At 46.1% G+C, this 13248-nt stretch overlaps 1 protein-coding gene across 2 annotated transcripts in view; it reads left to right on the plus strand.

Annotated features, from left to right (window-relative positions):
* Positions 1–590: 590 nt before the first annotated feature.
* The window catches only part of LOC137632991 (protein FAM114A2), a 71935-nt gene continuing 59277 nt past the window's right edge, over positions 591–13248 (plus strand). The window contains exons 1-2 of one of the 2 annotated variants that reach the window (XM_068365147.1): positions 591–978; positions 1027–1777. In XM_068365147.1, coding sequence (XP_068221248.1) covers positions 596–978; positions 1027–1777 — 1134 coding nt within the window. In that variant the 5' untranslated portion in view covers positions 591–595. Of the gene's footprint in view, positions 1778–13248 lie in introns of both variants that reach the window. The other variant, XM_068365146.1, reaches the window with a different exon arrangement.

Here is a 13248-nt window from a genome sequence, read left to right on the forward strand (position 1 = left end):
CCTCCTATCACCCAGAGCTTTCTTCACACCATCCATCCACCCAAACCTTGGCCTTCCTCTTGTACTTCTCCCATCAACTCTTGCATTCATCACCTTCTTTAGCAGACAACCATTTTCCATTCTCTCAACATGGCCAAACCACCTCAACACATTCATATCCACTCTAGCCGCTAACTCATTTCTTACACCCGTTCTCTCCCTGACCACTTCGTTCCTAACCCTATCTACTCGAGATACACCAGCCATACTCCTTAGACACTTCCAGGTTTGTATAGTTAGGAAAAATACAAATTATCTACAAATTTGGCATATTGGTTAAGATATTCATTCAAGGACAAAATGTACTGCCCTCTAATGTAAATTTTCAACCAGAATACCATTTTGAGTAAAGTAAGAATATATAAAGTACTTTTCAAAGAAGTCGGTTGTTGAAAAACTCACATAAATATGATAAATCAGAAATTTTTGTTATATTAGTGTAAGATATGTAATGTAAATTTCCATCCAACTTATTTTATTTGCAGGATCTTGTACTCTAATTACAAATTAGGTTGGCAATGCTTCACTCATGACCCATGAATTTTATTTCAGAAAGATGTCATCTGAAAGTGATGATGATTTCCAATCAGCTGATGAGGGATCAGATTTAGAGGACTTTGAGAGTCCCAACCCACAGAAACCTATTTTACCCGAGCCAGTGAAGCCTGAAATAGCAGATTCGTCTGATTCTGAAGAAGAGAATGATGAGGAAGAAGAGGAAATTCAACCTGTCGCAAAGTCTGTAATCGAGAAATCTAAGTCAGAAGCTATAGAGAAAGAATGTGGTACAGTAGAGGATACATCTTTAATTGGGGTACTGAAAAACTTGAGTCTTCAAGTGAATGAGCAACTAAGCCTTGCCAAAAGTTCTTTGGATTCTGTAGATAACCATAGTGAAGATGAAGAATCCAAAAGGTCTGATGATGAAGAATCCAAAAGGTCTGATGATGAAGAATCCAAAATGTCTGATGATGAAGAATCCAAAAGGTCTGATGATGAAGAATCCGATAGGTCTGATGATGAAGGACCTTTAGAGTGTACCTTTAAAACATTTCCAGGGGCTTTAACTAGTGATAGTAAACTTATAGACATGCATGTAGAGAATGTTGAAAATTCAGTAAAAACTCAGCTAGATAATGTACAGAGAAATACCGAGGAATTAAGTGCCTTAGATACATGTAAAGAGGTGACTCAAATGCCAGAAATTACAAAGGAGTTTAAGGAAATTCGAAATGAGAAAGTGGCCTTAACTAAAGAACCTGAAAGTGAGCCCCCTCAAATGTTAAAGGAATCTATTCATGTTGAAGAAAAAGCAGATGAGGAGAAATCTTCAGTTTCTGTGAATGAATCTAGAGAATTGGTTGGATGTGATACTCAGGAAGCAGTTCCTTTAGAGAAAATTTATGAGGAAAAAAAATCAGAGACCTTACAGCAGGCAACTCAAAAGCCAAAACCTATCCGAGAGAGTAAAATTGGCTTGAAAAAGCCCAGAGAAAAATTGGGTGAGCGATTGGGTGCCCGCAAGTTAGGTTCAAGGGTAGAAAAGAAGCCAATGGAAGGTTTGGGCTGTGAATCTATTAAGCAAGTGGACCCATCCAGTGATGAAAAGCCTTGTACCCATTTGGGTTCAGAAGAGGCTCAGACCTCTAATAAGAATGAAAAGAAGCTTGAAGATAGTTTATGGGAACAAGAAGATAGATGGCAGCAGGCTCAAAAGACTAGTGAAAATAGGAAATCAGTAAGTAGGTTTTTGTTGACTTTAGTGGATATATAATACTGTGTACCAATATAATTTCTTTCATTTGAATTTTTGGTCATGTAACTACTATAATGTACATTTTTTAAATTGTAAGATTTTTGGTAGCCTATTGAATTAAGTTCTTTGAATAGGCAAAACTCATTTGTTCCGTAACTGGAATACAAACCTAAGGACGAGCCATTAAAATTTAGTGAAGGTTATCTACCCATCCCTCTACCCCTCCCACTCATACACTTGTGATTGAGCTCACTTTGCTTTTGGCTCGTATGGTGAACGGTCGTTGGCGCTCTTCATCCTCACCAAATATTGGACTGCCGTTAATGCTATTTTTGCTTTTTCTTTTTTCAATGTGTGAGTGCATTGACTTCTGCCGGCCAGGCGTACCTGCCCTGGAGCTGAGGGCTGCTCCTGCGGTACTTTCCTGTCCGCTGAGGACATCGATCCTCACACTCTTTGCCCTCCCTGCAGAGGTCAACGGTGTGATGTGGGTAATAAGCGTTCTGAGTGTCGGGAGTGGTCTGCCTCCCATTAACAAAGGGTTGGTCGATGGCAAAAAAAGAAGTCTAAGCGGGACTCTTCTCCTTTGAAGGTTTCTACAAAGCAGAAGAAACCCAAGATGGCTTCTACCTCTTACTGACCTTCCTCAGAAGCTCTTGCTCGTTCGGTCTCCTCCGAGGGACTGTCGAGTAGTAGAGCAGGCCAATTAACACCTAGACAACCTCGGTCCTCGAGGTGGGGATACATGACTCTTTCTCTTTTGTTACAGGTTTGGTCATCCTTGGGGTTACTGGGTCCACCCTCCAAGGAGAACCTACTGCAGCATCTTTGCTGTGGTGCTAGCGTGCTGCTCGCGCCGACGTCAGAGGTGGATCCTCTGTTCTTCGTCGACGTCATTGTGTCAGAGGCGTTATCCACTGCCCATTGTGCCAACGTTCCAGCCCCTTTGGACTCGTCCGTCATTGACGAAGACTGCGCTTCCCCCCCTGCGGACGTCCTTCGAGGGGGTAGCAAAGTCCTAGGCATGTCTCTCCTGCGAGCGTTTCTCTCCCTCGGGGGAGTTCACTCATAGAGACTCTTCTTCGAGGACTGCTGCTGAAGGTCAGCTTGCTGATCCACCGGCTCTTAGAGGGCGTCACCGTGGACGTTGTTCCTGTGGTGCTCGCCCTCCTCTTTGCCTTAGAAGTGTGCCTTCACCTTCGGTGAAGAGACGCCTCTTTAGCTCTTCAGCCTCATCTTCGCAGCGTTTCTCAGCAGGGGAGCTTCCTCATCCATTGTCTTCTGGCTCTCGTACTTCACCTGCCCCTGGACCTTCTAACAACAACGCTGCCGCTGGTCCGCGATCCCCTTTGGTGGATGTTCGTCCTTCTAAAGGACACATACCATCGCCAGCTCGACATCATATGCGCTGATCTTCGACTCATCCTACGACTCACCGTTTGCCTGACTGTCCATCTCCGTTCCTGTCTCATCCATCTCACCATTTGCCCACGTGCCGATTGACCACACGCCAACCTCATGGGCTCACCGCCAACGCGTCCTTCTCCCACTCGCCATTTTCCAGCATGCCTTTTGCCTGTGCGTCTTTTTCCGGCTCGTCATTCGCCTGCACGCTCTTCTCCACCTCGTCAGTAGGACCCTTCCCGTCGTACGCCCTCTGACCATCTCCGACCAACACATCACTTACCAGCTAGCATAGATCCTGCATATCGTTTGCCCAGACATCGTGCTGCTGCGGGCCCTCTTTCTCCTAGACGTGTACTTTCTGCCCAACTCATCAATCGCCGACGCGTCAGCCTGCTTATTCTCGCCAATATTCACCAGCTCGGCAATGTGCTCCAGCTCGCCAGTGCACACACATTCGCCCTCTTCTCCGAGCTCACAAGCACAGAGTTTGCCAAAGCATAGGTGCTCACCGACGCATGGGAATGTGTCCCAAAGGCAGAAACAGGCAGAACCAGACATACTGCATCCTCCTCCGACTTCAAGAAAGTCACGCCAAGCAGAGGATAAGGTAAATGCTCAGTAACGGAAAGGTAGGTGTTCGCCCTCCAGACCATCGGTTCTCTCACCGAGGAAGGGTAGAGTCATGTCCCACAGGTGTCCGTTGCCCCATTCCCCTCCTCGCAAACGCAGTGATAGCGTGACCGCCCGGGGAAAGAGTGAAAGGGCTCTCCTGGGGAGTTCAAGATCCCGAAGATTCGAGCTTCAAGGGCGGACCCACGGTATCAGTCGGCTCCAGAAGAGACTCCTCAAAGGGAACCTCCGGTACCTTTCCCTTCAGGGGAATCTTTCAGACAGCGCCAACGTCACTAAGCAGCCGTGGTTCGGTGCCATTGTCAGGGCGGTTGTGAAAGCTTTCGGGCCTGCCTTCTCAGCTCGCTCTTTAAAGGCCTCTGCCGGCCTTCAACACCCTTCGGCACTAGAGAGTCCTGGCAAAGGACCTCTGCTGCTTCGCCGCTGAAGAGGAAGAAAGGATTCTCAGATACCCCCACAACCTCTAGATTCAGGCTGACCCCTGTGAAGCCTTCTTCATCAAGGCCAAATCTTCCTGGTACGCCTCCCAGAAGCACTCCCGGCTACTACCTTCCCAGTCAAGGGATCCTCTCAAGGATCAGGTGCCAGTCTCCTCCCTTCCACCTTCGGAGGAATACTCCCGTTGTGTGGAGAGCGCTCCACCACCGGTAGAAACCATGAAGGATAGACCCAACAGGCCTTCCATGTTGGAGATGTACCTTTTCCCCGCAAGGAATCGAAGGACACTAAGACTCTTCCAAAGTCCTCAAAGAGGACTTCCAGACCCACAGGATCCGTCAATCACTCTAGGGATGTCCACAACTCACCCCGAGATGAGCTCTCAGGGGTGGATGAAGGAGACTTCGCTGCCAGTCCCACCTCAGAGGGGGAACAGAAAGAGTCAGAGCATGCATTCTTGCAAGTTCTGACTCTAATGAGGGTTCTCAATGGGTTAGCCGACCCAGAGATACCTCCGGGAGGGTAAAAAGACAGTCGTAGACTGTGTCTTTGGCACTCAAAAGCCTTCAAAGTCCAGTGCAGCCTTGCCCTGGTCTCAGGGGGCTGAAGAGTGCTCGGGCTAAGATTGCCCAACAACTCTCGGACTTCCCCTCTCATCGTTCGGGCTCCTCTGCCAAGCTCCTCTCACCTCCTCGCGTCCTGCAGAGGAGCTATTACGAGGTCTTGGATGAGCCTCGACCAGCTCTTCCACTCCACGACCCTCTGGAAGAGCTGACCAAGGGAGTGTCTCTAGAGACTCTCCAACCGTCTGGTCGCGTTCTTGGCGACGGAGAGCCTCAATCAGGAGAACGTTGCGAAGTATGCCATGCGGGTTACTTCGTGGCTTGATCTTATGTTGGGGTCCTTAGGAATTATGGTACGGACCGAGGTTTTTTCTAAGGAAAGTACCGGGAAAGCTATGGAGACCATCCTCCTCTCGGGTACTCGTACCATTGACTTTTTAGCCCACCAAGTCTCAAATTTGTGAGCAAATACCATCCTTAAACGTCGAGATCCAGTATTTGAGAGGTTCCATCAGCAAGTCCCTAACACCGAGATCGCTAGGCTCAGGAACTCCTCTCTCGAGGGTTCTTCGTTATTTGAGCCATAGGACGTGGAACAGGAAGCAAATAACGGTGGGACAACATTGACATGTGTGCCTTTCCCCCGTTCTGTCTGATGAAGTGGGTACTCAACAAGGCCAGAACATCGGTCAACCTCTCAAAGACCCTCTTAACTCCGCTATGGCATCATGCGGAATGGTTCCCGGACATTCTGCAACTCCTGACGGAGCCTCCAAGAGAACTCCTTCCACGACACGATCTACTCAGACAACCGCACTTCAATATCTTCCACAAAGCCATAGCTTCGCTATGACTTCACACCTGGAGACTATCCTGCATCTTCTCACTCAGAGAGGATTTTCGCTGTAGTGGTTTGCGGACTATGGCCAGATGTAGAACGCAGACTGCCCAGTGTTCGAATACCAACCACACTCCGTTTCACTATACAAAAGGAAATGGTGGAATACCCAGTAATCTGGGCAAAAGGTAAACAATCACGGATGAACTAGGAACTGGGCACCACCCCTTGATTTTATACTGGGCAAGGGGACCCAGCTAGAACCTTACTTCCCTATTATTTTTTCTCGAGTATACCATCTCTCTCCACCGTATTCTGCGATGACTTCTTTATAAATAAAGCAGAATACTTTTCAGGTATGATTTTTTTCAAGTTTAGGTAAATCTTAAGAACTTTAGGCAAAAAAAAAAAAATAACTTTAAATTAAGTCTGGGTGGGGGAACAGGTCACAGTGTGGGTGAAACTATATTGAAAGAAAATTAACAACAAAGGAAGTTCATTACAAACATGAACAAAAGGTTAACAAATACTGTAATTCAATAAGGAAATTTCTATTGTAAGAAAAAAACTAGTATCCCTTTACACTCGAGCCTCACAATAAGAAGATTGAAAAAAGATTTGAATAACCCAAAAACCAACTGCCCACACATTGGACACTCCCATAACAATATAATGCTCTGTACTCACTATCAGGGATAATTTAAAGATGATTAACTATATGCAAATGCAAGCTAGTATTGAAATGGACTTACTAAAGTTCAACAACCCTAGAACATATGTGTTTGCAGCTTAGAATTGTCCTCCTCCTCCTTCAAACTCACTGGAAGAATAAACAGATTCATCGCGAGCATCATTTCATCACAGCCAGGCCAATTCGCAATAATTTTCATTCCTGTCTAATATCGTCACACTTGGGAGTTTCTTTCAAAATGAAAATTCAAATGCCTGCATAATGCTTCACATGGAGGTCAAGGGCAATGGTACGTTTATCTTGTTTTCTTTATATACTGAACAACACAGACATTCTACAGAAGCTAACTCACTCTAAGTTTTGCACTTTGGTTTCCCTCTTCTGAGGTAGTACAACCTTTGCAAATTGTCAGTTGCATCACCCACTTACTATCGTTTAACCTGAATGTATCTTCTTAATGACGTATGTCGGTTACTTTGTCTTTCATATCCTCATGCTTATTCGTGACAGTACCTCTAGTGTGTGACTGCAATCTTAGCTAGCATCTCCAAGCCCTACAATGAGTAGGGCGTGCTGCAAAAAAAAAAAAAAAGAATATAATGAGACAATGTTAAGGGACCAAAGTATAAAAAGTTAACAAAGACAAAAGTATATAATAAAAAAATCCAATGAAACAAATTTTTAAATAATATGTATTTTTCCTATCTATAAATATTTTGTTTTTCACATCGCAACAAGTTGCGAACATAATGTCTGGATACCTGTGGAAATCAACGGCAGCCTACCAGGCAAAGTGGAATGTCTTCTTTGGTTGGTGTCGTGGAAGAGGTTTCTCTCCACTCGATGCCACTATACCAGCAATAGCGGAGTTTTTTGTATATTCGCGTGAAGAAAGAGGCCTTTCAGTCTCGGCGGTAAAATGCTATTGCTCAGCCTTAAATCCCGCCCTCAAACTGAATGGATTGAACATTTCCTCATCGCTAGAACTTTCCTCACTCATACGGAGTTAATGAACTTACCTGTCGTGAGTTGGAAGTGAGACCTTCCCCCCATGGAACGGGGTTTGAGTTCTTCCTTCTTCTAAAGAGGCCTCCCTACGAACCATTACGCCAGGCAACAGATTGCCACCTAACTTGGAAGACCGTGTTCCTGCTCGCCATAGATTCTGCCAAACGAGTCTGCGAACTTCATGGACTCTCGGACGACATTGCCTATTCAAGTGGATTGGGAGAGGTAACGTTCAGCCTTGTCCCTGAGTTTGTTGCCAAGACTCAGAATCCTGGAGTGGAGGATCCCCTATTTGACTCCTTCCGGATTTTGATTCTCCACTCTGTAACAGATGACCCAGATTATTTCTTACTCTGCCCAGTGAGGAGTTTGAGGCTTTACCTCAAAAGAACAGCAGTAGCCCGTCCCCGTGTTCCTTCACTATTCATCAGCACAGGGAGGAACAAGAGGAGGATCACGAAGAATACCATCTCTACTTGGAATTGCAGGGCCATAGACCATGTCCTGAATCCAGATCCTCCTCCTCCTTGTCGCCCAAAGCCCACGATGTCATGGGCATAGCTACATCCCTGGCCTTCAAAAGAAACTTTTCTGTGACACAGGTTTTACAGGCTGGGATGTGGAAACACCAGACTACTTTCACAGCCCACTACCTGCAAGACGTTACGCAGAGAAGGCTCAATACGTTCTCTATCAGCCCTGTGGTGGCAGCACAACAGCTGGTCTAATACCTCAAGCTCCTTATTGGACAAGTAGCAGAAGGTTGAGGGCACTGCTACCCGGTTTTAGTCTGCGTGAATGAAATGGCAGGACTGGCTCTTATTCTTTTCTTCATCCTCCACTCTCTTTGGGAAAGCAGTAGCCTGGGTTCTCTGCAACAGCTGACCTCAAACCACTTCAGGTAAAACATGCTCCCTTGTGTTCCTAGTATTGTGTCAATACTCTTACGTCCCAATACCCTGACGAGGTGGTATTGGAAAAATCTTGGTTATAACAGTTTTTCCTACAAGGACTCGGAATAACTTTTACCTTGACAATCACACTGCTTATGTCAACGCACAGCTTGCGTAGGCCGCAGACCTTGTGTAGCAAGGTGTAGGGACTCCTTTTATTTGGTACCAACCTATTCAAGTTAAGGAGCCCCCGGGTAAAGCCAAAAAGCCAGATTGGCAGGGGCGTCCACCCTCCTAATGGGTGAGTCATCCCTAATAAATAGCTTAGGTTTGTATTCCAGTTACAGAACAAATGACAAATTCGGAGATAATTTTATTTTTCCTAACGATACAAACCTTTAGCTATTTATATAAGCTTACTCGCCGACCCTATCCCCTTTTGAAGTCCTACCTCCAAGCAAAGTGAGCTCAATCACAGGCGTGTGGGATGGGTAGTTAACCCTTGCTAAATTTTAATGGCTCGTCATTTCAACTTCACTGAAAGTAATACCCCTAATAGATAGCTAAAGGTTTGTATCGTTAGGAAAAATACAAGATATCTCTGAATTGGTAATTTTCAACTCTTACAGTACATAGCTGCTCTTGATTGTGGTCATCTACATGAGAACAGCTATTCTTTAAAGAGGTGCACACATTATTCTCCAACTGAGCATTCTTTTTGTAAGTGGTAGATCAGTGCTCCTTACATAGCTATGTGTTATTGTTTGTTTCGTTAAGCTACCAGCTAAAAATCCTCATTTGTTCTTGTGCTATTATTTATTTTCATTCCTGTTCTCTCAAATTCTGATTTTACCCTTTAGTCAACATGCTAAAATCATTGAAGTTACTGCTTCCTTCCCTTGAGGTGCCTTTCCATTTCCCCAGATGGCATTACAGGAACAATACTTGCCACTGGTATTGTGGGTACCAAGAAATTTATACAATAATCCTATTTAGTACTAAATAGCCTTTCTTCTCCTGTCAACATGAGTATTTTAAGGTATACATACTAGTAATTTGATTATACAATTTTGAATAAGATTAGAAAGGTATTTCTTTCTCAGAAGTTAGGAGGCTTTTATCCGCCAAATTGTTCTAAAATACATATGGTAGAATAGGTCAAGTTAGTATCTCTGAGAATTTTTATTTATGGAGATTCCAAACATAATAGAAAGTAAGAAAGTAAATTACTGCATGGGAAGTTTGGGATTGTGGATACTCTTCAGCATAATAGAAAATTGAATTCTTCATCTTGAAGCGTTGGTTTCTTCTATTTTACTCCTTGCAACGGCGAGTTTTACAGGGTTTGGTGGGGTCTGCAGTTCCCTCAGTGATCACTGTACTGTACTCCAACATGCTTTGGAAGCTTTCATGTTACTTCGCTTTCCTTAGGTCTTGCAGGTAAGCACTACATTTACTCCAAGGGAGCTGGTAGCTAAGGCTACTTTGCACCCAGTAACCCCAGTTGTGACTCCAGAGTTGCCCCCGCTGAGGTCATTGAGCCTAAGGTCCAGGAAACTGGTAGCTGTGAAAGCTAAGAATGTGCCCCCACTGCTTGCCCCAATACCAGTGACCCTAATGCTAGCAAGACCAGTATCCATAAGGTGTTAAAAGGTTTACCCTGTGTGTATTGCTCCTGTGACTTACCCCTGGGCCTGTGGCTCCCATAATATGTGTTGATAACCCCAGTACCTGTGACACCTTCTCCAAGGCCAGTTTCTTTTTTACCAATGGCAGTGATAGTGCCTACCATATTCCCTGTGACAGTGACCCTCCGTTGTTGGGGTTCTTGTGAGAGCAACCTTTATGGTTACTCCTTGTGGAAGAGTGTCGTCATTAATGTTACTCAGACCTCCACTCAAAGCCTGTAAGGAGAAGTGGTCGGAAGAAGAAGCAAAAGTACTCTTTTTCCTCTACTAATTCTGGTACTTCTTCTTTCAAGAAGAAGAGAGTAGTATAGGAAGGCTGATGGTAAAAAGTCCTGTTTGATTCAGAGTAATGTCACCTCTCTTTTGGGAGATGTTTATGGCTCATGACCCCATTGGTGAATTCATCTTTCCCTGCAGAAGTGGGAGCAGAATAATGGAACATGTGGTAATTGATGCTGTGATCGCTGTTTTTTCTAGAGTTATATGCATGTAATAGTTATAGCAACTACTTTGTTAAAGAGCTTACTTTCTTATGACGTTGTGAGTCCGTAAATCTTTACTGAGTTAGACACAGAAATACCATTTTTAAATATTTAACTTAGCCGGTGAATATATATAGCTGCAACTCTGTTGCTCGACAGACAAAAAACAGTAAAAACTCGCCAGCGATCGCTATACAGGTTGCGGGTGTGCCCACCAGCGCCAACTGTCGGCCAGATACCATACTCGATGTAAACAAAGACTCAATTTCTTCTCTGTCGACGTGTCGACAAGACGTACTTTACTCGCTGTTGAAACCTGGAGTTTTTTCCCATCATATTTGGTGAAGTACTTTAATTTGGTTATGAGCTTTCGCAGTACAGGGTTTTTCTTCAAATAAATCCTTGAACTCTTTTTTGTATCGGATTCATTGTTGATGACTTAGATCGTTTTTTGGAATTTTCCCTTGACCAATTCAAAATGGCTGACCTTTCACAAGTTCCCAAGTTTAGAAAATGCAATGCTAGGGACTGTCATAGGCGTCTTCCAAAGGCTTCTCTCGACCCTCACACTGTTTGTTCCAATTGTCGGGGTAAAACCTGTCAATTGGAAGATCGGTGTGAGGAATGCGTGGGCCTTTCGGAATTCGATTTTATCGAATTTGAGAAGTATACACGCAGACTAGAGAGAGATAGGGTAAGGAGAAGTTCTTCTAGGTCGGTAGATTTTTCCTCTCCTCATGCCCCTCAACCTAATCCTTCCCCTGTAGTGGTTGTTCCTAACCCCCCTCCTAGCACTCAGGAACCATCGATGGCTGACATGATGCGTGCTATCCATGCCTTGGGGGAGAGAGTTGAGTCCCTTGCAAGTGACCGCAATCAACTCATGGCGGATGTTAAGGAACTAAAGTGCCAAAGTGCCGCGGGAAGTGATAAAGTGCCTAGTGTTTCTCAAAGTGTTGTGAACAGTGTTGCGCTTGAGGGTTCGTCTGTTCGTGCCTGTCGTCCTCCTAGTCCGGGACCTCTTGCAAGCTCCCAAGCCCAGGGGAGAAGCAATGTCGTACGACTCATGGGTTCGAGAGGCCTTGATCAGCGAACAGACGTTCCCTCTATGGTATCAGGCGTATCTCCCCAAGATCGCCCCTACCAACGTAAGACGAGAGAGCCCGTTTTTACCTCGTCGTCCGAAGGTGTTTCTCGTAAGAAACCTTGGACCAAGGTCTCACGACCTTTGAAGCGTAAGTCGGTCCCTTCAGGACAAGTTCAACGTCCCGGTTGTAGCCACTGGGTCAGTTCGGACTCGTTGCCGTCATCTGTTGACTGCTCGCCGCCTAAGAGAGGCAAAGCGGTGCCGCCTCAGTCGCTCACCCCGTCTGTTGCCGCACCTGCCGCCGTAGACCCTAAATGGGTGTTGGTGCAGGACATGCAGTCCAAGCTTGCATCCTTGATGGAGGACTTTAATGCGGAGAAGGTTGCTGCTGAACCTTCTGGCCAACAACCATCCAAGCGATCTGTTGTGCGTCCTGTTGACGCTGAGGTTACTTTCTCGCGTCTACCAGTTGGGGTTGTACCTCCACCGATGCGACCCAGTGTGGGTGGCCAGCCGCACGTTGACGTTAGGCGACGCACGGAGGTGGTTGTTGACGTTCAGGACGGTCAGCAACCATCAGAGATGACTTGTTTTGACGCGGTGCGTCAACCTCCGCAACCCGGTATGGTGTTGACTGCACAACCCAGACGGTCTAAACAGTCTCGGGTGGACGCTGTGCGTCCTCGCGCACCCATGGTTGTTGACAGTTCACAGACTGTGCAGCAGTTCCATGACGCTGCGTCCGGCTCCGTCACGCATGCACCAGTGCGACCGGACTCAGCGAGCCAAACGTTGCCCACTCCTTTGCCGTTTCCTCATCAGTTTTCGGATGAGGAACTATCAGATGAGGACGTTGCTGAACCACAAGAGGATCAACCTTCAGAACTTGACGAGCCTAAGGCAACTCAACCATCATTGGACTTTAGAAAAGTCATGGCTGTATTTAAGGAGTTGTTCCCTGACCACTTTGTTTCTGTGGCTCCTCGTTCGCCGCCGTCAGAGTTTGTATTAGGCGTGCCTGCTACCGCACCTGCCTTTACTAAACTCGTTCTCTCTCGCTCATCCAAGAGAGCTTTGCGGCTGTTGGGAGATTGGCTAGAGACTAAGAAGAGTTTAGGAAAGACAGCATTTGCCTTTCCCCCATCTAAACTCTCGTCTAGATCGAGCGTCTGGTATGCCACGGGAGAAGTTCTCGGCTTGGGAGTTCCTGCCTCTGCCCAGGGCGACTTCTCAAGTCTTGTAGACTCTCCCCGCCGCCTTGCCATGAGACGCTCGAAGATTTGTTGGTCACCATCGGACCTGGACCACCTTCTTAAAGGGATATTTAGGGCTTTCGAAGTCTTTAACTTCCTAGACTGGTGCTTAGGAGCCCTGAGCAGGAAAATCTCTTCTGCAGATAAGGATGTTTCCTTGCTCATTATGTCCTGCATGGACAAGGCCGTCCGTGATGGGTCCAACGAGCTAGCCGCCTCATTCACGTCCGGAGTCCTGAAGAAGCGAGAGTCTCTCTGTTCTTTCCTGTCTGCTGGAGTGACGCCATGCCAAAGATCTGAGCTACTCTTTGCTCCCCTTTCCAAGTGCCTGTTTCCTGAAGTCTTGGTAAAGGAGATTGCCTTATCTTTAGTTCAGAAGGACACCCACGATCTAGTTGCGTCCTCGGCTCGCAAAGCTCCCCCTTTGCCTACATTGTCTGCTAGACCGAGGATAGACACTCCAGCGTCTCGCTTT

The sequence above is a fragment of the Palaemon carinicauda genome, chromosome 42, assembly GCF_036898095.1.
Source record: "Palaemon carinicauda isolate YSFRI2023 chromosome 42, ASM3689809v2, whole genome shotgun sequence".
NCBI classification, from domain to species: Eukaryota; Metazoa; Arthropoda; class Malacostraca; order Decapoda; family Palaemonidae; genus Palaemon; species Palaemon carinicauda.